Source organism: Nothobranchius furzeri, chromosome 18, assembly GCF_043380555.1.
Source record: "Nothobranchius furzeri strain GRZ-AD chromosome 18, NfurGRZ-RIMD1, whole genome shotgun sequence".
Lineage (NCBI taxonomy): Eukaryota > Metazoa > Chordata > Actinopteri > Cyprinodontiformes > Nothobranchiidae > Nothobranchius > Nothobranchius furzeri.
This window is the reverse complement of record NC_091758.1, coordinates 31,261,438-31,288,449: the sequence shown is the minus strand read 5'-3', so window position 1 is coordinate 31,288,449 and position 27,012 is coordinate 31,261,438. Positions and strand designations below refer to the sequence as shown.

General features: G+C 41.6%; 2 protein-coding genes across 4 annotated transcripts in view; one reads left to right on the top strand and one right to left on the bottom strand.

Moving 5' to 3' along the window:
• rtn1a (reticulon 1a) overlaps positions 1–8,202 on the bottom strand; it is a 29,167-nt gene extending 20,965 nt beyond the window's left edge. Inside the window, exon 1 of one of the 2 annotated variants that reach the window (XM_015970056.3) lies at positions 7,414–8,202. In XM_015970056.3, coding sequence (XP_015825542.3) covers positions 7,414–7,621 — 208 coding nt within the window. In that variant the 5' untranslated portion in view covers positions 7,622–8,202. Of the gene's footprint in view, positions 1–1,797; positions 2,128–7,413 lie in introns of those variants that run through there. The other variant, XM_070546819.1, reaches the window with a different exon arrangement.
• A 203-nt stretch (positions 8,203–8,405) lies between these two features.
• On the top strand, positions 8,406–26,615 carry lrrc9 (leucine rich repeat containing 9). 2 transcript variants are annotated; one of them, XM_054741610.2, is made up of 34 exons: positions 8,406–9,029; positions 9,318–9,393; positions 9,769–9,987; positions 10,128–10,268; positions 11,463–11,526; positions 11,625–11,695; positions 13,486–13,668; positions 13,872–14,027; positions 14,152–14,366; positions 14,446–14,577; positions 14,655–14,834; positions 14,912–15,029; positions 16,284–16,413; positions 16,488–16,613; positions 16,700–16,824; positions 17,071–17,223; positions 17,308–17,427; positions 17,527–17,718; positions 17,805–17,930; positions 18,067–18,207; positions 18,317–18,494; positions 18,577–18,797; positions 18,871–18,993; positions 19,082–19,212; positions 19,291–19,399; positions 19,474–19,613; positions 20,027–20,163; positions 20,557–20,774; positions 21,529–21,597; positions 22,433–22,558; positions 23,353–23,503; positions 23,605–23,731; positions 23,835–23,903; positions 25,265–26,615. In XM_054741610.2, the coding sequence occupies exons 2-33, from the start codon at positions 9,328–9,330 to the stop codon at positions 23,866–23,868; spliced, it is 4,422 nt and encodes a 1,473-aa protein (XP_054597585.2). In that variant the 5' UTR covers positions 8,406–9,029; positions 9,318–9,327; the 3' UTR covers positions 23,869–23,903; positions 25,265–26,615. The 2 variants fall into 2 exon arrangements, with proteins under 2 accessions (XP_054597585.2, XP_070402919.1); XM_070546818.1 differs by lacking the exon at positions 8,406–9,029 and having other exon boundaries at positions 9,054–9,393.
• The last annotated feature ends 397 nt before the right edge of the window (positions 26,616–27,012 follow it).

The window sequence follows — 27,012 nt, the reverse complement described above, 5'->3', positions numbered from 1 at the left end:
ACAACTGCGACAGCGACAGACTGAGCGGGGATCGAACCTGCAACCTTCCGATTACGGGGCGAGCACTTAACTCCTGTGCCACCGTCACCCATATACACAATTTAAAAAGTAAAAGGCTCGTTATATATTTATATTGAAACTTATGCGTATAAAATATAACGTTATCTCCCGTGTCACGTGACGTTACGTGACTGCCGTGGATGCCGCGGTCACGTTATGCAAGTCTGTTCCATTTAACCGTTTTCTTTGACCAAGGAAGGACAGTGTCCTCGTAAGCAAGGCGCCTTGTCTCTTTGAGACATTGCCTCGCAAGACCAGGCGCCTTGACATCGAGAAACACCCCTAGATTCTAGATTGAATCAAGTTTACAAAAACATGTCAAAAATGCACAGAAACAGAAAGATTGCATTTGTAAAGACACAATTATACAGTTTATACACCAAAAAAAGTTATTTTGGGGTTTAGTTACTCTTAAGGCCTTGGTTTACTTTAGTGGTTAGGTTCTCAGTCTCTGTTTAGATGATTTTGTTTTTCTCTCAGTGTCTCGTCTCTCTCTCCCTCTCTTCTCCAGCTGATTAGTCCCACCTGTTAGTCATTAACAATCAGCGCTCAGCACACCTGTTCCCTCGTCTCACCTCCCAGTGTTTGTGCCTGTTCCCAGTAAGTTTACCTTTGTAGTTATGGGTACCTGTGTCTTTGTCCTCAGGTTTATTATTCATGTGGATTTTCCTGTGTTTGGGTCCTCACTTTAACAATTTCATGACAATCACTTATTCTCACAATGCACAGCCGCTGTTTGGGCACACTCCAATATATTTTATTTTTTCTTGTATTCTTCTCTTTTGGGTGAACATTCTCAAATTCAGACAGAATCCTGCAACAAAATGGTTTTGGTTCTGCACCGATCTGATTAAACGAACATTTCTAGAAAACTTTAAATCAGCAATGCTGCTTTAGATAACTTTATATAATGCTGTGCATTGATTATTTAAGCAACCTCTTTGAAGGAGACAGACTTGGCTCAAAGTAATTAATTTCTATGTAAAAACAATCTTCATGTTATAAAACAACTGTAAACAGGAAGAGATGTTCCTGTTTGGATTATTAGGACATCCAGGACTGGAATCAAGTATTTATTTGTTGTCTCATCCAGCTCCATCAACGAAAGATGCTTTGAGTCCAACACACACTTCAGATGTCTATGAGCTGTTTAAAGTCAGAGTTTATCCACAAACTGAGCTCTTCCCTCTGCTCTCCAGCCCTGCTTCTCCAGCGGTTTTGATGCTATAAATAGGTTGTGTCCAGCTGCTGGGCTGGATACGCGAGAAAGAGTTAAAATAGCAGCTCTGATTTACAGAAGGCCGAACAGGTCAGGACGCCCCGTCCCTCTTCCTCGAAAAGGCCCCACCACCCTTCCTTTCTGCTGCTGCTCTCTCGCTCATTGACAATGCATCGTACCACAGAGCTGAGGGTAAACACAGCAAACCCACGCTGGGGTTAAAGGCCGGCCAGGACAGTTTTCTACTTCAGGTTATTTTATGTTAAATGAGCTGGAGCGCCTAATAGATCAACAAGTGAAGTGCCTGTGAATGTTTAAACCGCCGTCGGGTCAAGTTTAGTCCAGTCACATGAACGCCCTTGATGCACTGCTAAAGATAACCAATACATAATCCTCTTAGTGCACTGCCATGGTTCTCATCAGCCATCGCCCTGGCAACAACATCATAATCTAACGCACATTGATTTTCTGCCTAAATAAGTGCTGCGCAGTGGGAAGCACTCAAAGCCACTACGCACCGCAAAGAGAGGTGACCTCTGGGATCGGCTTGTAATCCGATTGACCGTACGCATCACTCCTCCTCTTCTCATCAAACCCCCTTTCGCTACCACACCATACACATACCAGCAGTTGCATAAAGCGTCTGCATGCGCCACCGCTCTGAGTTGCTTTCTGACAAACTTGTTAGAGATTGAGGACATTTTCAATCGGCTGCTATGACATAGCACCCGGATGCTAACCCCCCCTTTCTCCCACAAGGCTAAAACAAACGCTTCAGTGCAGTCAGAGGGAATCGGGCTTGACAACAGGAGAATTGTGTGGAGTTGTTGTGGCCATACAGCACATTCATGCCACTGAAAGGACGGGGCAGCTAAATAAAAAAGAGCGTCCTGCATGGTGAATGTGCTGCGGAGGGGAAAAAAAGTCTTTTTGTTGTCCTCGGTGAAGCTCTGAAAGTAATGCAGGGTGACAATCTGAGCCATGCTGAAGCATAGGCTCCTAAGTATCAGAGAAAACAAGGGAGCAGAGAGTTTACTAAATGGTCGGTCCATTCTTTTTCTCAAACTTTGCTAGTCTGGACACATCTTGTAGCTTTACCAACAGCAAGAAGCAATCAGACGTCAACAAACCGACAAAATCCATGTTTCAGCTTTTTGTTGATGCATCTGTGACTGTGCAGCTCCATCACAACTCCATTACTGGAGCTCTAGCCTTATCAACACTGGTGTTATCTTTCAGGAGTCCTCTTTCACAGCATGACCTTGTGGAAATCAATCCCTCAAGTCGCTTACTGTGCTCTTGTTTCAAAACCATCTGTGCCTTTGACAGTAAATAATGTGCATTCACTGCAGTATTTTTAGAACAATTGTATTTTTTAATTGGGTGTTCTGGGTGTCTTACAGGAAAACGAGTCATGGAGTGGGACATTAAATATGTTCCTAACGTGTTCTGTACTGAGAAAACAGTGAAACGCCCTGAAAACATAAAGTTAGTAAAAAGTGATGCACTGATCCTGTTTCTAAGGACCAATACTGACATCTGATTTTCACACAGCTGGCTGAATTTGATTTGTCTAAAATATAAATAACATATTTTATGTGCTGCTCAACAAAAATGTTCACTCATAAGATCTGTCACTAGCACGAAGAACCAGAACAAGTCTGGTGTAAGAATTTCAGATTAGGCCAATTTTTTATTGCATCTCTAGTTAAAAATCTAATTATTTAACTGTTCAGACTGAAGAAACAGCTACATTATTGTCTCAGTATATTTTTATTGTACTCTCTCTAATGTTACAAACTTTTAAGCACCATTAAATGTTTTTTTGACTCAATCTTACTTGGAATTGCGTCTAAGTTTACCGAAGACCCACTTGGTTCTTCTTAATAATGTATTGATTATAACAAATGTGACTGTAGTTACATGCATGCCAGTCACTAATTACATCTCTTTAATGCTGATTAGCCTTGGAAGAAAGTAGTGAACACAGAAGGTGATTTATAGTAAATATCGACAGAAAAAGAAGTTCTGAATTCAGATGCTCTGCTGCATTGATCTGGGACACAAAGGACACGCAATTACTGTAAAAAAAAACAATTTATCGTCCTTTTAAATAATGCTATTTTTCTGCTCTTTGTCAAAGATGAATCAAGTGGGAGAAAGGTTAAATAAAGGCCCTTTCTGGCTTTTTTTTTACCTTATTGATTGTATTTTCCCTGCTTTATGAATTATTACAGGGAATGTGGAGAACCCAGACTGACTGTCTGCAGGATTTCTGCTTTGAGTCGATAACAGAAGCAACTCTGGGATATCTAATCCAAATTGGGAAGTAAGAAATCTAAAAATAAAAATCCATAGAAATTAAAGAGGAGATTTTAAACAAGCCATTTGCAAAAGTCCCTGTTTGTGACATCACAAATGGAGAAATTACCATAGAAGCAACTCTCACGCTGAGGAGAGCAATCAAGCTTCTCAGCTTGTAGTAGCTTAAGCAGGGGGTGGGCGTGGCCAGCTCCAGCTTGTTTTCTTAAAGTGACAGAGCCCTGAAACGGCTAATTCTGGAAGGTACTGAAAATGTCAAGAATAAAACTGCTGAGATTGCTTTTTCAGAGGAATTTATATGCAATTTACTCCATAGACATGTTTTAGATCAACCTTAAAATTATTATAACTTAAGAAAAAAACTCATAAGTCTCCTTTAAGAGTCACTAATATTTCTAGTGATCACAGCTCTTATTCTATGAGTCACTTTGCTCAGGGATTACTGTGTGGCCACATTTTAAATAGCTGGACATCAACATGGCGTCATGTTACACATGATGGATTCTAATGGGTTTCTTGAGTGTGTGTGAACACATGGGATCCAACATGCATTAGGAATGATGACTCGCTGATATGAAAGCAGAGGTGCTGCGCTGCATGCTGGTCTGGAAGGTTTGCTCAAACCAGAACAGCAAAAGTCACCGACATCATGCACCGAGCTGTGCCTTTCTCAGAAGAAGGTACTCCAATGACGGTGCCTTATTGTGCATCTGGTTGTGGTTTAAAGGTCTTCCTTCTTATCAAAACCTGGTCTCACAATCCAATTGAGCTGCCCTGCCATCCTCTGTCTCCTTCTATGATTTACATCTCTATTTGAAAAGACCCTGCATTGTTTAGCCCCCCCCCCCCCCCTTCCAGGGAAAAGGAGCACAGCTCTCCCCATCACAAACGCACTGTGCTGTTTATGCAGCCTGGCAGACTTCTCTAAGTGCTTCCTCCATCTAGAAGATAGGAAAAGCACCCCTCAGCCATCCAGTGCACTGTCTTGTCCTTGTCAGGGCTGCGACAGACTTAATCCATCTATCAGAGACTGGATTACACAAGAAAGAGTCTTTACAACAGAAAAATGAAGGGCGAAAAAATGCATTATCACTGTTTTAATATTTCCTCAATGACAGAGAGAATGTCAAAGCTGGGAGCCATCTGCTAACTCAACCCGGTCGTGATGCAGCACATTATTCGTCCATATCTGTGTACCTCACGAGGAAACTTGAATATAAAAGAGGCTGTGCTGTCTGAGGTCTGAGTGTTTCCTGTAGTAATTTAGTGCAGCAGAAATCAGCACTATCTGGATTTTCTGGGTAAATCACTGTGGAGAACAAGATTTAGGAGTGGATTGATTGTCTAAAGATGCAGTTCTGGACCTTTTGAGCAGCTTCAGTTTCATGGCTCATTCTGATGAAGTCAAACACAATGAAAAATATAAGTTTTTAATAGTATATTTTGTTACAACTGTATAGTGAATTCTTTTATAGAGGAAGCTATGAAATATTTATTTCAGAGGGAAATCACCACTTTGATCTGTGAGGTATAAAGAGCAGCAGGATGGAATGTTTCACATTTATAGACATGGTTCAGTTGGAGGCTGCAATTTCACCAAAAGCATTTGTGTGTGTGTGTGTGTGTGTGTGTGTGTGTGTGTGTGTGTGTGTGTGTGTGTGTGTGTGTGTGTGTGTGTGTGTGTGTGCCAGTGTGCATCTACACAGCGTATCTAGCAGACTGTTATAAAAGTAGAGCAAATGCTTTGTTTACTTTTTAAGAGAGTACAGCTAATTTGTAAAACTAAATGCACTTTTTGCATAAACTCTTCACCCTCAAATGAAATATTCCACATCCATGGCAAAAACCAAGGTCTAAATTGTGCATTCACCAAGTTGACTCAAATTAGACACATGATGATTTTTTTTAGGTTATAATAGTTCTACAGCCGATATAAAACATGTTTATGAAATGCTTTGCATGAAATCCCTCTCACATTAAGCAATTTCAGTACCTTCCAGATTGAGCTGTTTCAGGGCTCTGTCGCTTTAACAAGTTGGAGCTGGCCACGCCCACCCATCCTACGCTCAGGCTGCTATAAGCTGAGAAGCTCAGATATCTTGGAGGGGCACACCCCTCCTTTCCACCGGAGCCGTCAGCAGCACTTTACTGCAGCAGCACGTCTTGCTCGCGTATGCTGCTGCTTGGCCCTTCCCAGGAGACGCGACGCAGCAGGGGGGCAGCTGTCACCGACAGAGCACGAAGTCACGCGACATTAGCAAAATCACGCGTCAGCATAACTGACAGAGGTCCATACAGAAAAGAAATCTCGTTAATAATTAGCATAAACTCACCATCTTGCCCCCAAACCGCAGATACGTCACTCCATGTGTTATCCTTCTTGACGTTGTCTTTATAAAAACTGTGACTGGGATCAAACAGGATTGGGTACTTCTCCACTTCAGTAATCAACCTTTCGTCGTCCATTATGGAAAAACAAAGGAGACAGCTAGCTAGGTGATAACTTTTTTTTAAAGTAAAGCAACCAGATGGCAGTACGTTTCTTTATTCTGAAAATCTCGGGAAGCTTCGCTCCATTTCCGCGTCCGATTTCCTGTCTTTCCTTTCCCAAAAATGTCGAACTTGACCCATTTCAGAGGCGTAGCGCGTAGAAAACAGAGCCGGCGAGTAAGGGCCGCGACATGCTGCTCCTGAGATGCGGCCGACTCGCGCTGCTGATGCTCCAGTGGAAAAGGTTCTGTTTACCACAGCGGTTCCTATCAGCAACTATATGATGTGCTGTACGGCTCCGGTGGAAAGGAGGGGTTAGAGTAGAGACGCTGCTCCTCACGCTGTGTTGCTTTCCTTCAGGTGAGATGCTAATTTCCCCGTTTGCGATGTTACAAATGAGGACTTTTTAAAACAGCTTGTTTTAGGTGCATCATCCCTAAATCCAAACGGGCAGACAATGGATGGATGTGTTTTACTCCCGTTTGGAGTGTTTAGAGAGGCAGCAAAGACCCACACGGCAGCACAAGGGGATACATATTACGTCCCCTTTAAAACGGATGATTTACTTCCTTGTTTTGGATCAGCTGCTGCATGCTGAATGGGAAAGGGTCTGAGCAAAAGGAAGAGACTATAAGGGTTTCTTTTAAAAGCATATCTCATGAATTTTTCAGTGGATTTGTGAATAAAAGTGCAGAGCTCTAGTTTGTGCACACCAAGCGAATCCAGGGGCCATGTTACTAAAATAGCATCAAGATGAGAAGGGTTGCGTTGAGGGGGTTAAGGGCCATAATGTTCCAAGAAAATACACCTCCAGAAGCCATCACACACTGCATGGTTTAAAGCATCAGCATCATTAAAGAGATTCTGAATGAAGGCTGCAATATTTGGGTGTTTTCTATCTTATTCCTCTTGCCTCAACATCTAAAAGAATATTATTGTTTATTTGTGAGGGGTAGAACATCATTTAACCCCCCACAGGTAGGCATATTAAAAAGCTTGAATAAATTATGTTTTGATGGCCTAAAATGGTGCTAAATTGCTTTTGGTTGGAAATATCGTTTAATTTGCGGATCCATATTTGCAAATATTTCTCTTGCAGCTTGTGTTTGTGTGTTTCCTGCTCAGAAGTTTTAAACTGCGTTCAGACAAACCCAAGGCCCTCCGTCGTAATCTGTGACAAATTGACTGCGTCCATCTGTTTATAATAGGCTTCTGGTGCGTGTTGTTATTTACATTTGGCACAGACAAACCCATGTTAGGCCCAAACACAACAGCATGTTGTCCAGATATGACGATTTACCTGAGATAAGTGCGTGTTTTACCTGTAGATGCAGTTTCCATAGCAACGGGAGGCCTTTTCCCGTCGTCCTGGTAAAGATGAAATTGTTTATCCAGGTCGCCCGCCGCGTCGTTGCCTCTCGGCTTGAATTCCTCACCGAACCGAGGCGGCGCGTTCCCAAAGAGGCCGTTCCTCTCGTCTCCGAACCACTTCCCATCCGAGCCGAGCTCCTCACCGGGCTGAGCGGACATGCTGGTCGGACAGAAGATACCGCAGCTGCTGCAAGCTTCTCCTCCTCCGTGACCGTGTGAACGAGCGTTGAACGGACGGACGGAGCGGTGCAGCTGGTTCTGGTTCTGGTCCTGTCTGGTCTGGTCGGGTGGGGGTTTCAGACGCCACGGGTGAGGCGGTGCGGTCGGTTAGGGAAAAGGAGGAGAAGGGTGATTGTTTTAGTTCACTGATCCGACGCTGACGTCATAGTGTCTCGGGGTTGGCCCTTCATTCGGGACAATTATAAAATAATAAAATAAAAATTAAAAGTACTGTCTGCTTACACGTTTTAGAAAGTAAAAATATGAATACATATTTATAATAAAAGCTGAAGAAACCCCACACAACCTGCTGCTGATGACCAGAAGCATCCTACTGAAAACAGAAGCTGTTTCCAAAAAAGGAGCAACAAATTCTAATTTAATCTGTTTTGTTTGTCCAGAGGGATGTGAGTATGGAAGGCCATTGTAACACATATTCAACCCTCACATTGTTTATGTCTCCTGTTTAAATTACATTTCTCATGTGGTTTCTCATAATGGGAAAACCTAAGTTTCATAGCCCATTTAAAAATACCTCACACCGTTAGTGGTCGTCTTGTTACCTGATAGTTAAACTGGATGAATCGCAAATATCCATCTTTACTTAAAAAATAAAAATAAATAAAAACATTATATATATATATATATATATATATATATATATATATATATATATATATATATATATATATTTATGACGTTTTTCCCCATAAGCAACATTCTAACCTCCAACAAAAGATGAAGGTGTATCCACAAGTAGGCCTCTGTCTAAAAATTGTGAACATCCAAAGTAATCTTTTTTTTAGAGTAGAGCCTAGTGTATAATTCAGAACACAATAGACAGGATATTATCAGTCATCATAATGATGAATTTTGGTAAAAGATTCTAACGGAGATGCAACATTTCTGGTATTTAATGTGATAGTGTCCATGTAGCTGACAAATTTTTATCTAGTCATAACGCAGATAACCTACAGAATATCGATAATGTTTTTTTATTATTGTTAATGATTCAACAATCTTGAAATCTGAAATATTTTTAATTTTTTTATCTGAACTAAAGTCATGATTAATAAAATTTGGATTGCGGGTCTAGCAATGCTATGCAAAATTAGACAAATGGCATTCTGAGTTTCTTAAAAAGTACTAAACCAGACGAGTCTATTATGTGATAAATTTGCTTTCCGTTAAGTATATTTTCAGGTTTCATGGGTTTGAATGGGCTGCTGTCTGGCGCCCTCTTCTGGCAGCTTCGGGTATGAACAAAGTCATGAACTTTTTCTCCTTAGCAACCGCTCGTGATCGTAAACAACAAATGGACCATAGATAGGATTTTCCTCCTTATTAGGTGACAACAGTTAACTTTATTTGCTTTAACACACAATTATTTAATTTTAAATTAAATCAGTGTTAATTTTAACCTTTAATTACTTATTTACAACGAAGTCTACAGGTTAAAAAGTACTATTCTTTGGTGGGCTAGCAAAGTTAGCATAAATGTTTGTTAATAATTACAGCTGTTATTGGTTATCTCTATAAAATCCCAGGTGTGTTTATTATTTGTCTTTATTCTAATATACTCCGTAAAGAAAACAGGATAAATGCTTTAGATCATAGCTGTTTTGTGGTTTTACAGAGTTATAAAAATGCTGCAGACAGAGAAAAAGAAAATGAAACAACAAACCGAGGATGAGGAGGTGCTTAAAAAACTGGTAAGTTTTGTTTCATTTAGCTTAGACTAAAATCCTACAAGCAATTTTTATTTGAAACTTTAAAATCATCTTTTGACCAAATGTATTCACATATTAACGATGTCTAAATATCTAAACATTAATCCAAACTGTAACAATAAAAATAAATATTTAAGATCAAAGGTTAAAATATAAAATCATGTTTGAATGTAAAAATCTAAACACAAGCGTGGAGATTTTTAAATACATTTTTACCTAATGTGTACATTTAGATACAGAAAAGCCTAACAAAACTGTAATAAGTTCATCTTGTGTCATGTTTATTGTAAACAAAGTTATTTCAAATGGTTACCAAGCATACTTTTAAGTTGGCGATGAACTTTTCTTTCCTGACAGTGCCTGGTTAATGGGGTGCCCTATGAAGATATTGCACACAATGGGAGCAGCATCACATCCTTAGAGATCTTCTTTTCAGGTTTCCCTCGCATGCTCGGCCTCTGCTGCTTCCCAAATCTCTGCCAGCTCACCATCGTGGACCAGAACATCGAGCGCATCGAGGGTCTTGAGGGCTGTCCTCTGCTCCAGGAGCTCTGGATAGTCCAGTGCCGTCTCACAGTGAGATAGTCAAAAACATGTGTAACAAACACATTGATGAGCTGAAGATGTTCAGTGTTTTTGCATCAGGCAACACATTACAGAGCATTTGAAGAAAATTAGAGATCAGACTGTAAAATAAAAATGTGTCTTCACTGCAGGAAATAGCTGGACTTCAAAACTGTCAACAACTGGAGAAACTTTACCTGTATGATAATCAGATCTGTGAGATCAAAGATCTGGAATTGCTGACCAACCTTCAAGTTCTTTGGCTGAATAATAACTGCATAAATAAGATAGAGGTGTCTATCTGTCTGTCTGTCTGTCTGTCTGTCTGTCTGTCTGTCTGTCTGTCTGTCTATCTATCATCTATCTATCTATCTATCTATCTATCTATCTATCTATCTATCTATCTATCTATCGTCACGCTGAGGGGATGGTTAGGACCCAAAGTGCTGATTACCCAGACGACAAGAGGCAGGAGTTGGTATAAAGTAAAAATCCTTTATTTTGCAGGCCGAACAAAAATAAATCCAAAGGCAGCGAGCCAAAAGTCCAAAAATCCATAAATCCTGCTAACAAGAACAAAAGCTCACTTAGAGCACAACGTTCAAAAGTCCTGGAACTCAGGACACCGTAAGCTCACTTGGAGCACCAAAACCTGGAGACATAAGCTCACATAGAGCACGAAACAACGCTGACAAACATACAATGGACCGACAAGACAATGAGAAACAGACAGGGCTTTATAGACTGGGGCATAATGGGAGGCAGATGAGCTGCAGGTGTGTGGGGAGAGAACCAGGTGAAGGCAATAACTAATCAGGGAGGAGGAGCAGGAAGGAGCAGGGGAGGACACCGGACCTGACTGGGGAAGGATACACACACACACACACGCACGCACGCACGCACGCACGCACGCACACACGCACGCACGCACACACACACACACACACACACACCCCTAGCTGAGAAGGACATACACACACACACACACACAACTGAAATAATAGACCTATAGAAATATGGTGGGGAGACCAAGAGAACATGAAGAAAACAAGGAGGGAGCTGGGGACAAAAAGGCTGGAGCTACAACTGGAGGGGCTGGGGATGACCTGAAGGGCTACAAACAGAAGACACATAAATGAGACGCAGACAAAGGACACATGAGGGTGCTATGAGACACAAAAGGGGAATCTAGAGAGGGATGGAGAACATCAGGAGACACACGGGGAAATACGCAGACGCAGACCATGACATCTATCTATCTATCTATCTATCTATCTATCTATCTATCTATCTATCTATCTATCTATCTATCTATCTATCTATCTATCTATCTATCTATCTATCTATCTATCTATCTATCTATCTATCTATCTATCTATCTATCTATCTATCTATCTATATCTATCTATCTATATCTATCTTTCTGTCTGTCTGTCTGTCTGTCTGTTTGTATTTTAATCGTTTTATTCTTTTTCTCCCCTCTGAAGGGCTTGAACACACTTCAGACCCTGAAGGAACTAAACCTTTCTGACAACCGTATTAAAAAAATTGGTAGGATAGTTGAATTTTTTTCTCTTTTCTTTGTTACATTTGATGGAGGATCCATGAAAAACATATTAATCAAATATATTTTTCTGACCTCGTTTTAGGGCACAGCCTTGAGTCCAGCATCAGCCTTGAGATTCTCAATCTCTCTGGGAACAAGATCAGTTCCTTTAAGGTAAGACCCCCCAAAATAACTAAAATAAAGATGTTCAAATTATTCCTGTGAAATGTTTGCTTGCATGGTTTTACATCCCCCCCCCCCCCCCCCCCCAATCTTATTAAAATCCTTGTTTTGACAAAAGGGCATTTTGAAATTCTTGCCAGGGTCTTGGTCAGTTCAGATCTTTCATAATTTCTACAATAATAATAACCTGATTTATAATTTGGTTATTTCACTTTCAATGATATGCATTAATTGCACATTTCAAAGAGAAATTTCAAAGGAATACAAGAAATGATTTATTTGTTTGTGGTTTTGATGATGAGCATGGGTTTTATGCATTTTTATGTGTCTCACAAGCTTATTAAGATGAAGTCAAGGTATTTTTGTCAAGCTCCATATTTTATTTTATTTATTTTTTTTGCTGCGACACCTCAGTTCTTATTACCAGATCATGTAATTTATTATAATACACTGATTCATTAGCAACCAGGATCTGACAAGGTCTTGGCCGGATCAACTTTTGTTTGTTTTTCTAATGAATTGACTTAATGAGACCTTACTGAGGTATTTAGTTGCAAAATAACTCAACAAATTCCAGATTCAGCTATAAACATTTATTACATTCACAGAATTAATAAATACTGAAGGTTCTGTTTATGACTGAAGGTTGTTTAAACATTTAAGAGATGCAGTCTGTTGATGAGTTGTTTTTATTTACAGAGTTGTTTAGATAAGATGCACTAATATGTTGATCTTGATTTTCTTTCTGCCGCTTTAGGAATGTTATTATTGCCTCTGGCTGTAAAGGGCTTAAAATAACTGGAGAAGCCAAGTAAATCTTCATTGCAATGTGATGTATATTTAAATACTATGCACAGTGAAAAGAATTAGATGGCTTTGATGGGGACATATTATGCCGAACGCACATTTTTCATCCACTTGTGCTGCTGTGTGGGCCTTTGCTAACTCTAAACACTCCAAACGTGGGGAAAAAAAAATAAGTTTTTTGTTGTAGGAATCATGTACCTAAAACAAGCCGTTTCAAAAAGGCACCATTTGTGATGTCACAAATGAAGGAATTAGCATAGCTCCACCTCTCACCTGGAGGAGAGCGACTGCGGGAGGAGCAGTGGCGGCTCTTCTCTGAGCCCCTCCTGGATGTCAGAACTACTGAGCTTACAGCAGAACTGAGTGGGAGATGGGTGGGTGTGGCCAGCTCCAGCTTGTTTTCTTAAAGTGACAGAGCTCTGAAGCGGCTCATTCTGGAAAATACTGAAAATTTCAAGAATCAAACAGCTGAAATTGCTTTATGTGAGGGAGATTTAGTGCAACAAACTTCACAAACATGTATTGTAGAACTATTAAATAAAGTCATATTATATGTCTCCTTTAAGAAATATTTGACTTTTGATAGCATCCCTCTGGTTTCACTTTTAGTGTGCAGCTATAAGACCAGGGTCACAAATAGTTTTTGTAATACGCCGCACAATTTTAGGTGTCAAACATTTTGTATAATATCTGTGGTATGAAGATGTAATTTATATTTTGCAAAGACAATAAGAAAAAAAAGGTTCCAGAAATGTAATCCTGTAAAGCGTTTCTTGAGTTGTTGTGAAATCTAGTAACAGCCCAGAATCCTGAATGTATGAATATAAACAATTAAAAATAAAACATTTTTGAAGAGGTTGGATCTACTGTTTGGTGGCAAAAAAAAAGGGGGAAACATTGATTTTTCTTTCTTTTTTAATAAATGTGACATTTGGTTCAAACAGGATTGCTATAATTGTGCTTTGTTGTGACAGGAGCTCACACTGCTCACCCATTTGTCCAGCCTGAGAGAGTTAGCACTGCAGGACCCCATGTCAACCCCAAACCCTGTGTGTCTACTGTGTAATTATGCCACACATGTTCTGTACCACATGCCGGGCCTGCAGCGACTCGACAGCTATGACGTCTCTAACAAGCAGTTCAAGGATACAGCTGAGGTATTCAGAGTCCCTGCTGGACCGTGAGCTCACCTGGGTTTTCATCTAAGTACATGTGCAGGTCATCGACATTAATATAGGTGCAGGTTTATCAAACACCTGCAAAGAATTTCTTAAGTGTAACAGAAATTAAATGGATTACCTGTTTTTGACAGGTGTGTGCTTATTTTATGCCTGTTTTATCCTACTTTTGTTTTCTTCAGTGTGCAGTAACAAAGAAAATGATGTACTACAACATGCGTGTACGCTCAGCTGAGAGAACCCTGGCAGAGACTCGGTTTATCCTGGCAGAAAGGAAGAAAACTCAGATGCAGTTACCTGAAGGATGCATCAAGACCTTCAGTCAGGCCCTCAGAAGTGTAAGCACCAATCATGAAAGGTTTTGAACACAATGTGGTCTGTTCTTCCTGAAAAGGAGGAAAAGTGTTTGAATCTTCACTAAAAGTGTGTGGTTTAACAAAAACACGTTCATTTTTTTTGTAGCTTGAATGTGAACTCTCCATGTTGCCGTATGATTGCAAGAAGAAGTCTGACTGTCTGTTGGAGGGTAAATCAGGACCAAAGTACCTCGACGATGGTAAAACGGAACAAAGTGAGTCATCCATGCTCGGTTCTGATCCTGTCATGAAGAACAAAATACTCCTGAAAGTGGATGCACTGAAGCAAAGACTGAACATGTGGACAAGGAGGATGCATGAGTATGTTTATTTTAACACTCCTCTGTGTACATGATACACATCTATAAATGCCAGAGTCAGTATGTGATTTGATGTGTAGGATTGAAGCATGGTACAAGAGAGAACTGGTTCAAGCCACAAACCAGACGGAGTACACGGTGCAGTTTCTGTTGATGGAGCTGGAAAGTGTTGGGAACATTCGTTTAGAGGAGGGCATCGCAACAGATCCTTGGTGTGGTAGAGTTCACAGCATCCACAACTAATCTGAAACCCACAACTCATGTTGTTTTATTCCCTCCAAACCACCAGGTTTACATCCTGTTGCAGCCTCCTCCTCTCGCGTTTCTCTCCATCAGACTACGAAGGCTTCAACATCGCTGACATAAAGATTAATAGAGTTCTCCGCATCCACAACAGCGCTTTGAGGCTCCGCTTTGACGACAAACTTCACAGCCTTATTAATAGTAAAGAGTCCCCCGCCACGTCACTGTGAGCAAAACCAGATTTCAAACAAAAAGGTAGATCAGGCTCTTAACTAAAATACTACAAAACTCTTTTTTTTAAAGGAGGAATTACAGACAGCAGCTGGATTATTTATTTTACATAGCTGACCCAGAAAGATGTGAGAAAGAGGAGACTTTGTGCGTTTTAGAGGAGGGCTTCACAACGACACAGCGCCATGAGGTGAGGAAGTTTCTGGAACAAATCCTCAACTAGACTCACTTGATTATTGAGAAAAAAAAAGTTAAATGTTTTTTCCCACTAACTATATCTGTTAATTTATCAGAAGTCCATAAATGCTGCAAGAAAGAAAGAACAGGTGTCTTAAAGGTGTGGAACACAAAAAAAAAACAACAATTTGTATTGATTATTTCTGATTATAACGGGTCATGTTGAGTTTTTTCATGCAGGCTGAATATGAAAATAGTCTCCTACACCTATTTCCTGCATTCATTTCTGATAGAAAATTTGGCAAAAAAAAGTCGTCATTTGCATTTTTTTACTGTGTGGGCATCGGAACGAGCCCCCGCACCATGAGAACAAACATCTCAGCTCTAAAGCCGATCATCTGCGTACGTCACACGTCACGTGATCAGGAAGCAGAATATCCATGTGTTAGGAGATCGTTTTGGGCCGCTTCTGTAAAAAAAAGTGAGGCGCGAACCGGAAAAACTTCTGCTGATCAAAATTTGACAACGGGTTATGAAAGAACGGATAATGCTTGAAACACACAGATTCTTCCTGATGTAAGAGGTGAGTCTCTGCTTTGTTTTGGTTGTTTTGGCGTCAACATCATCCTAGCGCGCAACATTCTGTGACTCTTAAAAAACAGTAAAAACGGTGAGAAACGCTGGCAGCGAAGGGCTTTACCGATCAGGAAACGGCTGGCAGCGAATGAGTTAACATTCATGGACTCATCCATCTTGACTCACAATGGGGAAGGCTGTTGTTGGTTTAGCATCCAGGAAACAGCAGAGAACGTCTCTGCTAGCAGTAGCTAACTGTTAGCATTAGCAACCCAACCACATGGCAGGTCTCCTCCAGACTTGTGGTATTTATGGAGATAAAACATCAATGTTGCAGAGCAAATGGAGTCAGTGGTAGATTTGTGTTGCTGTTATCCAATCCGAGGTGAGATATCCAAATATCAGGAAATAAGAGTCCAAATCCTGCTGCGTTCTGACGCCCTCCACTGCAGCAGACTTGCACCTGCTGATCCAGGCACTTCTGGGCTTTTTTGCCCCGAGTACAGCTTACAAGGCATTCATTCCTACCAGAGACCACTGCAAATGCTGAACAAACAAGTGTTCAACACCTTTAATGTGACTTGTGTCTGATCGGTGCATCTATGCAGTAACAAAAGCTGTGATTTATTGACTTGAGTTTTTAATGACAATTAAATTATGCAAACTTGTAAAGTGTAATTTTTTTTATTAGACTGTGGACAGAGAGCATGCAATACCCATGTCCAACAACCTATGTGTAACAGAACAGCTCAGGATTGAGTATTTGCTGCATCAGGCCAGCCAAAGAGATCAAAGTCCAAACTCAGTCCCTTTCAGGCACGGTGAGTTATTAAATGATGTCCTCATCAGCCGGGGCTCTTCTCTTCACACCTAAAAGGCTGTTTTGTATTTCCAGGTCATGTAATTGTCTCCAAGGTGTTTGTGGGTAACAGCAAGCCTGTCGGTGATGGAAACAGCTACCTCAAAGTCTCCTCTGTGTATTGTGATGTGGACACCAAGCACAGATTTTCTTTAAATGATGGTAACTGGAGATTTAAAGTGATACAATAATAACTTGTTATTTGTACGATTACATATGCTTGTACTTCTTTGTATTTTGATTTTTAGGGAGATGCTCCTCAGCTAAAACACACCAAATCTCAGAGAGTATTCCTCGTCAAAGGCAGTGGTTTGTGTTTGACCATGAGCTTGTCCTACCAGAGTACATCATGTACTTTGAATACATAACCGAGGTAATTTATACAGCTGTGTGATAACATGCTAAGTCCTACCGAACAAGCTGATTACAAAACTGAAGTTCTTGTTGAATCAAAAAGACTGTTTTGCAGAAATTCAACGATAAGTTGCAATCAAATCAAAGTACTTTGAAATAATCGCTCAGTTCTGCTGAACATAAACATTGCCACAGCTCATGTAAAGCGGCACACAGCTACTACCACAAATAGTTTGCAGTAAACATTTCAATGTGCCGTCTCCAGGAGGACAAAGACAGAAGTCCTTCCAAAGAGGAAATCCTGAACGAAGCAGCTCTCCACATGGAGTCAGCGCTGAAGCCACAGCCTAAACTGTTCAGCTTGAATGACAATGTTTTGCTAAGAGCGGCCAGAGCGAATGTCCTCAGTCAGATCACTGTGAGTCCTGAGAGTTTTTAAAGTGTTGGGTTGTAAGGTCATCTCACACACGGCCAGTGACCTGTTGATGTGTTGAATCTGCAGGTGCTCAACCTTCATGGCAACTGTTTGAGTGAAATAAAAGAGATCTGCAGCCTCACAGCTCTGAGACATCTCACCATCAGCTGTAACAAGCTCACGCGCCTCGATGACATTTCCCACATGGTGAATGAGATTTATCTGAGTTGGCTAAAAGTACCAGCCTGATATTGTTGCATAGAAACACATAAAGCAATATTAAACGTGCATTGTCTCCATTCACAGCCCAACCTTGAGGTTTTGGATGCTAGCTTTAATGAGATAACCACTCTGGAAGGGCTGAGGGGGCTTGCACAGCTGAAACAGCTGGATGTGAGCTGGAATAGGTTGACCAAACCTAGAGAGGACGCAACTGTGCTGAGGAAACACACACCTGCTTTGCTGAGACTAGACACTCGACACAATCCCTGGAGCAAGGTGAGTGCTGGGGAAAAAATAAATGCTAAATCAGATTCATAAAGCTTTAATGCACACATGTATGTTTTTATTTTACTTTATTTCAGCCGGAGGCAGTCAAGTTAATCATATTAGGCCGCCTCACAACCCTCACCCACCTGGATGGCGATCTGGTGACAGAAGAGGAGACCGCTGAAGCTGTTCAGATGGCTGCAGCATCCAAAATTAACCAGGTTAAATATCGTCCTGTATAATTGGGCACTCTAGATCCTGTTTGGGTTCCTTGGTGATGGTTTTAGTGACACTTTTACGTTTTTAAATAAGTTTTAGGGTTTTAAACATGAGGTAACGAGCTGATGCTTCTTGCAGACAATGCTCATGGCGTGCTCTCACACCAGCAGCAAGCGTCCCCGTAGTTTCAGTTTGCTGTTGACAGCTCAGCTCCTCTCTGGTTTGCGTTCAGCGTCCTGGGGATCCGGTGGAGAACTGGAGCCAGACTGGGCAGCAAAGGTGAAGGACCCTTCTGAGGAAAGTGGTTGTAAAAATGCTCAAATATATATTAAAATATTAGTGTTAATTTTAAGTATTTATTCATTGTTTCTCTTCTAATGCTGACCAGATTACCTCCCTGAATCTTGACAATCAGAGGATTTCTAAGCTTCTGGGTCTGAATGAGCTGGTGAACTTGCGCTGGGCCTCACTCAATAACAACCACATCTCCAAACTTGAGAGTCTTGATGGTTGCTTGAAGTTGGAGGAGCTTTCCATAAACAACAACAGCATCAGCTCTCTCAGTGGTTAGTTCACTCCAAACATAGTCGCTGTTAATCGATGGCACCGTGACCATCACCGTCTTGTGCTTTCTTTCCATTTCCTCAGGTCTGGCAGAGCTGCGGTGCCTGAATAAACTGAGCATGGATGAAAACCAGCTTTCCAGTCTGGACGCCTCAGTCCTTGACAAGCTGCTCAGCTTAACCTTTCTGTCTGTGGAAAACAACCACATCACATCCCTGCAAGGCATCCAGAAAGTTCCCTCTCTGCTTGAACTCTATGTCGGAGGAAACCAGGTTTCTAAATCAAGAGACGTCTACTATCTGAAGGTGCGCTGATCTCTGATGTTTACGCGATCGGTGTTTTTGTCTGAGCTCATAAACTGAATCGTTTCCTCCACAGGGACTGACAAATCTCATCATTCTGGATCTATACAGGAATCCTATAGTTGAGAAACTGGAAAACTATCGGATCTATGTGGTTTTCCATCTACCCTCTCTTAAAGCTCTGGATGGAACAGCAGTGGTATGTTTCCAGAACCCGTCACCACTAAACATTACAGTTAGTGCTTCATTCGGTCAATCATTTTGATGCTTTTTGGTGTTTTCTCCAGGATCTAAGTGAATGCGAGAGTGCAAAAAATATGTTCAGAGGAAGACTAACGAGTGACACAATAGCGGAGAAGCTCGGCCACTCCAAGTATGCAGAAGTCGCCTATCTGTCCCTGCAGTCCTGCTCTATTAGGTTTGGGCCTGGCTTCAGTCTCATAAAAACATAACTTGGGTGTTTAAAGCGTTAAAAAATCCACCTCCTCTCCTACAGGATGGTTGATCTATCTCCACCAGATCTGTTTTGTAACCTACTGAGTATCAACCTAGAAAGAAACAACCTCACTTCCTTCTCCGGCCTCATCCACCTGCCTAACGTCAAAGTAGGATCTAAACTGGCTGGAAATAAGCATTAGACCAAAGAAATTATGGGATGTTTACACGGTTCTCCCTGCAGGTTCTGTGTTTAAACCACAACCACGTTGAGTCCATCCTGCCCAGACACAAACCCCAGACTCATCTGACTAACAGGCAGGTCCTTCACAGCAAAGTCCACTCCAGTGGGTACGGTCAGCAGAGCTCATCCAGAGGTCACAGGTAACGTGAAAGTGTTTCAAGTCAAAGGTCAGATGACAGAAATGATCATGATTTTATTTACGTGACCAACAGAGGGCAGCACTGACCTCAGAATGAGCTGTGCCAGATTCTGAAGAGGCTGCATGGATCAAGTTATATGAATCTAGTTCAGTCATTCTCACCATTCAAAATTTAGTTTGATAAAAACAAATAATCTAAGGTGAAATAGGTAGATTATCAATCCACTGATTCATTTTAATGTTTTTGTGAACTCAATAAACGAGCAGAGCTGGGACGTCCTTGTTTTGTTTGGTCGGATCGTAATTGTTTTGAGTCTGCCTGCACCTGTAAGGTCTGAGCGGCTAAACGCAGCAGCAGAAGGGAGAATGAGACGTTCGTTTATCCACAAAATGATTTCTCTTTCCCTGTTTCAGGGAGACAGGACCCTCTGGCAGCCTGGAGCCACTGATGGTGAGCTTGGAGGTGCTTCATTTGAGTCACAATAGCATCTCCAATATGGCCAATCTGCAGCTCAGCAGGCTCACCAATCTTAAAGCTCTCTTTCTCCAAGGTATGTATGGCTCTAGCGCGACCCCTCCCACTCACAGCCGGCTCTAGAGCCTGTGAAAAGGCGCGCGCTAAAAGAGCAGTGCCTCCCACGGACCTAAGGCCAAGCAGATGATGAGACTTGAAGAAAAGAACGACTGACTTTCTTTTCAACAGCTTCTGATTGAGCTTTGCTTTGCCAGGTGTTTTGTACCACAAACCCAACATTACTTTCATCTTCTTTTGAAGTTTATCTGTATTTGAAATAGTTTTTACAGCAGGAGCAAACAAGAAATACCAAACAAACATGTATCTAGTCTCAGAAATGGGCCTTTTACACCTTTTCTTTTTGTTAGTAAAAATATCACCTTGTCAACTGTAATGTTCATTGTTTTAATGAGGTTTTGTCTTTCCGTAGACAATGACATCAGCCAGGTGGAGGGCTTGGAGGGGCTTCAACAGCTCAGAGAGCTCGTGTTAAACAGAAACCGGATCAAAACCCTGACTAAGAACTCCTTTGCAGCCCAGATTGTCTTATTAGAGCTGCATCTTGCAGAAAACCGGATTCGGGAGTTAAATCATCTCAATCCTCTGACTGAGCTTCGCAAGCTCTTCCTCGACATGAACAAGCTACAGGTAGGCTGTTTACATCCAGGATTTAAATAAAGCACAGATTTTCCTCTGTGTTCTCGGGAAGGTCACGGTCACCTTTTGTGCGGTTTTTGATTTACCACCAACTTTTACGGATTGATTTATATGTCTCCGATGTTCCAGAATGCATTTTATTCAGCGTGATGCAGAAATAGTTTTCCCTGCATTTGCAAAGTAGACATAAAGTATAGTAATCATGAGCCATTACCACCCACTGTGGCATGCAAGGGGTAGTATTAAGTAGAATCAAGTTTGATTGAAGGTCAGGGCCGTGTGTATGAAGACAGAGAGGAACAATCAGGGCAACGTGTAATCAGCTTCTCGGTCTGCATCCGGGGTGAGTGATTTGCACTTTTGTTGCCAGTTCCTTCTTTTTTTTTTTCTCTTGACTTCCTTAATGTTTTTATGCATTCAATTAAGACATAAAATACAGCAATCATCCCAGAGCACTGGCCCTCACGGTGGGGGCGTCTTTGAATCACAGCCAAGTCAGAGCGTAAAGCTGGGAATGAAAGAAAACACCCCCGTGTTCAGCTGCGTGCCCAAACTCTTTCGTGAGATTAATACGAACTCACACATGTAATCTCTCCCATCAGCTGCTTCCATCCTCCTGACTCCACAAATACGTCTCTGCCATCAGCACACAGCAGGTCCAACGCAGTGGGGAGGAATAGTTAAATGATAGGGTAGTGAACGAGCAAAAACTTTAAATAACGCTGGTTTCTCCACTTTTTTGCAGGACGTGACAGAGCTTGAGAAATTAGAAGTCCTTCCCTCGCTAACAGAGCTTTCCATAGTTGGTAACCCGGTGAGTATTCAAGTTTAACCCCAACTACACCAGTTGATGTTATAAAATGTGGATCTTTTTACATTATGATCAGCTTTCACAGTGATACGTATGAATCCACTAGCTACCAGCTCACTTTGAAGATTTTTTTTGACATGCAAGCAAAATATCCAAATCACGATTATGAGCTCAGTTTCTCACTAGCAAAATCCCAAACTCTAAATTAAGTGATTACACGATGGGCCGTCTGCTGAGCCTCAAACTGGCTGGCATTAAACGCTGTGGTGCTGACCAAATGGCAGGACGCTGCTGCCCCTGTGACATCACCCAGCTGGAGCTCATGGATCAAGCCGGAGCAGAGCCTGCAGATTAGGGCCTCTCTGTCGTCCACAGGGTGGTGTTCAGCTGTGGTAGCCTCTTTACTGCATGACCCCATTCCCCATCTTTCCTCATGGGAAGCAGTATTAATCCTGCCAAAGACCTCCGGCCAGCAGGAACCCTGGAGACAACAGTTCCTGCTGTTGTTCACATGAAACAGCTCCTTCTCCTATGTTCTCCAGCCAAAGCCAGTATGTTCCTTTCCAGTAGACATCCTGTAGCAGCAGTAGTGTCCTGCAGGAATGTGCACGCTTTCCCTGGTCAGGGCATTCCCTCAGCTGGGGAAGGACCCCTCTGCTGCTGTCAGATGGGTCACTGAAATAGCTGCTGGGACCACAGTCGCTACACTGGGACCCACATGGCATCTTGTTTATCCCAGATGCCTCAAAGCATGACCGCAAACATTCGGCCTCAAATATAAAGCATATAGATTTAAGTTAACAGCAGAGTTTTTGTAACTATAATTGTTTTTCTTCAGGTTGCACGGAATTCTCTCCACAGGCCGGCCGTAGTGCTGCGTCTGAACCAGCTGCAGGTTCTGGATGGAATGATGGTGACTCTGGAGGAACGGACCAGGGCCAAGCTTCTCAATGAAGAATCCCTCGTGAGAACCATGAAATTAAACACCAGTCCTTAAAAAACACTACAGATACCTAATGCCCTCAGAATCGTGTATTTTCTTCTGCTTCAGGAGAAGCATGTGGAGATTACCAACGCTGCGGTGTTAAATGTTTTCATGTTTTCACGCCTGGCTAAAATTAACAGGAACCTTGTTTGAACAAAACCGAGGTAGACTAAATCTTAATCAAACTAGAGCTGCTAAGAAGAAAACCCCCAGCACCGAAGGCTTTCTGTTTACGTGGATTTACGTTAACGTAATGAGGAAGTGGGGTGGTAAAGCTCATGTAACTCTGAATTAAAGGCGTAAGCCTGCATGCATCATCCTGCTGATTAGATGAAATGTGACCGGCCGATAATGCACCAGTGGATTTATCTCGTATTAGCCAGGTCAAAACGACCCCCTCTGCTTGTTAATCGTCGATATGGAAATGACAGAATGGAGAGACCGTGTATTTTCTCGTTAAAAACGCAAACCTTTCTATAGCCACTCTCCCCGGCCGTCCCTCCCAGTCTCAGCCTGCAAATGCTTCTTTGAATGGGAACCTTGTTCGTGATGAGTAGTAATTACTGTTCCCCTTTAAGATGCTTATATATGTGGAACAATAAGCAATCTAATCAGAAATCTCCAGCCAAATGTATGGTGTGTGTGAGGGGTGGGGGGGGGGGGGAGGAAATAAGGATGTAAATGTTAAGGAGGTTAGTGCAGAAATCACTTGATGTGTTATTTTAACATAATTTCATTCAAATTATTTCATTTTTTTAATCTGTGTCCTAAAGCAAAATGTTCAGCTTTATGGAGCGTCTCTCCCTACCACTGAGATGAGCCTACATGGACTACTTCCTGTTTTACCTCACACATCTACTCTGAGAGGAATTACTTTGAGTGGGGGGCCACAGAATTTCATGCATGGGCATGATTTTGGGTCAGGTAATGCAGATGATCACCCATATGTGTGTGTGTGTGTGTGTTACATTTCAGCTGCATATCTATTATAGAAATCTAATGTCAAGCATTGATCTGTATTTCAGACAAGAAGCAAAGAAACGGCTGTTTTGGTCACAACCAGAACACAGGAAGTAACCTGTCGACCACCGACGCTCGGTTTGAGGGGAACAAATTCATCATCCCCCATGTCAACCAGGAGCAGGGTAGCAGGTTGTTGACGTGTATAAATATGATCTTTATCCAAACTTTTAAAAAGCAAGTAAAGTAAAATGTGCAGTAAGAGGGTTTAATTACTCATATTGTTGTTTTCCAGATCCCCGCATGGTGATCAGCCTCCACACATGTAGCCGTGAGAGGAGGTGGAGCATTCAAAGGTCACGTTGTGAGTTTCATTTAGTTTTGTTTAAGCTATGATATGTATCAGTTTATGTGCAGGTTTACATTTAGTACAATCGAAACTAAACTGCTTTCAGTTTGCAGTAAATTAGACAGCTTGATGGGGACATGAGGTCCATTCCTGTCAAAAGCATTTAGAATTACCAACTTAATCTTCTCTCCACATATGTGGATCACTAACCATGGTAATCTGAGGATGATGGGTATTGGTGTCATTTCAGCTTCGTTCCCATCCTTTACCCTAAACAACTAAAAAAAAGCACTCACAGATGTAAGAGCGTATGAATCTGGCAAGCTTCATCCATCGGGTCAAACGCATCCCCAACAAGTGGATAATCCAGCTTTAGGACACCTCTCTGTGGACAATAATCTGCAGTCACTCAGATAAAGATGTCATCTTGAATGAGGTCCAAATGGCTTTCAGAGTTAGTCGGTTTCATCGTGTTAGCCTCTTTTTTCAGAAAGCCAACTGCGGTTTTGTCCCATACAGGCGAGTCATGCAAGCTGTGATTGGAAACAGGTGGACCTGAAACGGTCCAACATGAGCTTCTATGTTTTCATGTTAGTTTATTCTGGTTAAAGAAGTGTTAGCATCTCACATTTATTGTAAAGAAAATTAAAACAAAACAATGATTGCAAAGCAAATTTGATATTGGCTCAACAAAGGAAAACATTTTCCTCATGCAAAAAATGTATTTAATTTAAAATATGTTTCAGAATAACAGATCTACACTGTAAGGAAGGAAATGTTGAATTTACTTAACCAATTAATGTCAACTGGTTCCTCTAACTTTACATAAATGTAAAGAGTGAACTTTCATGTATTCATTAGCCTTTGCATGAATGTTCTCACCTGGTTTCACACTGAAAGCATCGGCGGTGCAGAACGTCACTACTTCAGATAGAATCCATTATAGTCTATGGACTGTTTCAAACCAGCAGCAATGCAGCAATTTCCGGGTGCGTCCTAGAAGCGGTACGCCGCACCGCACCGCGCCGCTAAAGTTAGGATCGAGTTCTTTTTTTGCCGTGAGCTGCTTCTGGGACTTCAATTACCGCAATTAACATAATGCTTTACAAATAAGACTGCCTTGACATTCACATTTAACATAACAATGTGTATTACTCTTTACATTAATCAACTATTAGTGGAACCAGTTTACATTTATTGGTTAAGTAAATTCAACACTTTCTTTCTTACAGTGCACATGAGGCTTTGAGTTAAATTTTTATCGCCTTTTACTTAACGCCACACTGATTAGTGCTGTCAGCATGGCCACTAGGTGTCCTTACAGCTCTATTAACACTGCCGATCAGTTCTGAATGAATTCTTCTCTTCCTCTGTAGGTAGTCACTCATCCGTTGGAGGAGGACATGTCTACTTGAGTTTTGTGTCTCCTGCCTTCACTCAGCGTCCGAGGCAGCAGCCAAGCCCTGCACGGGAAAAATAAAAAGCTCTCCCCAAACAAGCCTCTCTAATGCATGTACTTAACTTCACTTAATTTGTTTTAATTCCCAGCATTAAGCGGGGCTAATGACTTTGCAAGTGAGTGCACTGCCATTACCTTGCTCTGCCTGACATCAGATGGCAGCTGATGGACTCAGGACACAGATTTGGGGGCTCAGTGTGAGTGCTCTAATGCATTAGGTATTGCAGGGGATAATTACACGGTCCATATTTGTGTACAGTACGCGGGCCACGAATGTCATAAGTATAACTACTTCTAATTCTGCTGTGGGTGCTGTGAGCCTATAGCCAACATACCACTTCATAGAGTATGTTGAATATCTGCATATCTGTCAGGATTTCTTACATTAAAATGACATTAGCATAAAATATGTGAATAATTCATCACCTTTGAGTGAACCCAGATGCACAGCTCTCTTGTGTCTTCCTTCCTCCGCCACGTGAGCAGACCACATGGCTCGTAGCTGGTTTAATGGGATGGAATGTGACAGGTTATGTTTTCATCGGCCTGATGTGGAGCGTGGCTCGGGCAGCAGGGACCGAAAGGGAGAAGGAGAGACGGCGAGAGGGGGAAATGAGCTGGTCCCTACACTTGTAGTCTAGGTTTATAATTAGAGTTGTTTGTGCTTGTTGCAAATCAGTTATAGATGATGCCCCTCTCTCCCCTGGCAGACTCCTGCACACAGAGGGAAACACATGCTCTGTATGGGGCCATTACTGCTGGTCCAATAACTCTCTGCATTTGCTATCTGTGCGTTCAGAGCACCATTAGTCCAAGACTCTGTGAATAATTGCTGAATGGAGCGAGCGATTACTGCTATGTAGTCAGGTTCCAGCTTTAGGAGTGAATAAGAAGTGTTGCAACATTGATTTATGTATGATGTTGAAGTTAACATTGATTATCTGGCAGAGTCTATCCAAGGTAGCACGAGTTTTGCACAGAAACCAGCTGACGTGAACTTTAAAAGAAGGGCCACAAATTCATCCCTTGGCTTTGTGAAAATGAACTGTTTCGCCCCCGCTCATGCCCCTCTGCAAATTGTTTTTGTCTTCAAAAGGTATATATTATGTCCCAAGTTCATTTTCTTTTATTTTGCTCAAAAACATCCTGTCTGGTCATATTGCTTCTTTTGAAGTCTGTCATTGAATTATTGCCGTCGCTTGTCATTTTCCTGTAATTTGTTTCCTGCAGAATAAAAAAGCAACTGGAGACGGACAATTAGGCTGAAAGGGAAAATGCTTCTATTTTGTGTAGACATTTTGGATGAGAGCAACCCTAACGGGAACTTAAAAACTTAACCACTTTTCATTTTTGACCTTGCTCATCATTTATGGCATTATTGAACTTGTGTGCCATTTATCACATTATTTCAATCACACAAAGTGAACAGCCTGTTCGAAGCAGAAAAAAGTGTGAAAGAAAAACAATGGACAAAAGCTCAGGGTTTTTATTTTCTTTCTTTTTGTTTTTCAGATTTAGCAGAACTCAATTTTCACAGTTTTAACAGATGATGAGCTTCAGGGCAATTTAACAGCCCTTAATATACCATTAGATTTGCACTATCTCTTTGAGGATGACACGTTACTGTTGGTAGTGTTCTATTTAATGTACTATTGTAGGAAGGTG

Coding starts and splice junctions, on each gene's coding strand:
- lrrc9 (XM_054741610.2), top strand. CDS start 9,328: ATGCTGCAGACAGAGAAAAAGAAAATGAAACAACAAACCGAGGATGAG. Junction 14,367..14,445: donor TGGACAAGGAGGATGCATGA/GTATGTTTATTT, acceptor TTTGATGTGTAG/GATTGAAGCATGGTACAAGA. Junction 19,614..20,026: donor AGCTCATCCAGAGGTCACAG/GTAACGTGAAAG, acceptor TCCCTGTTTCAG/GGAGACAGGACCCTCTGGCA.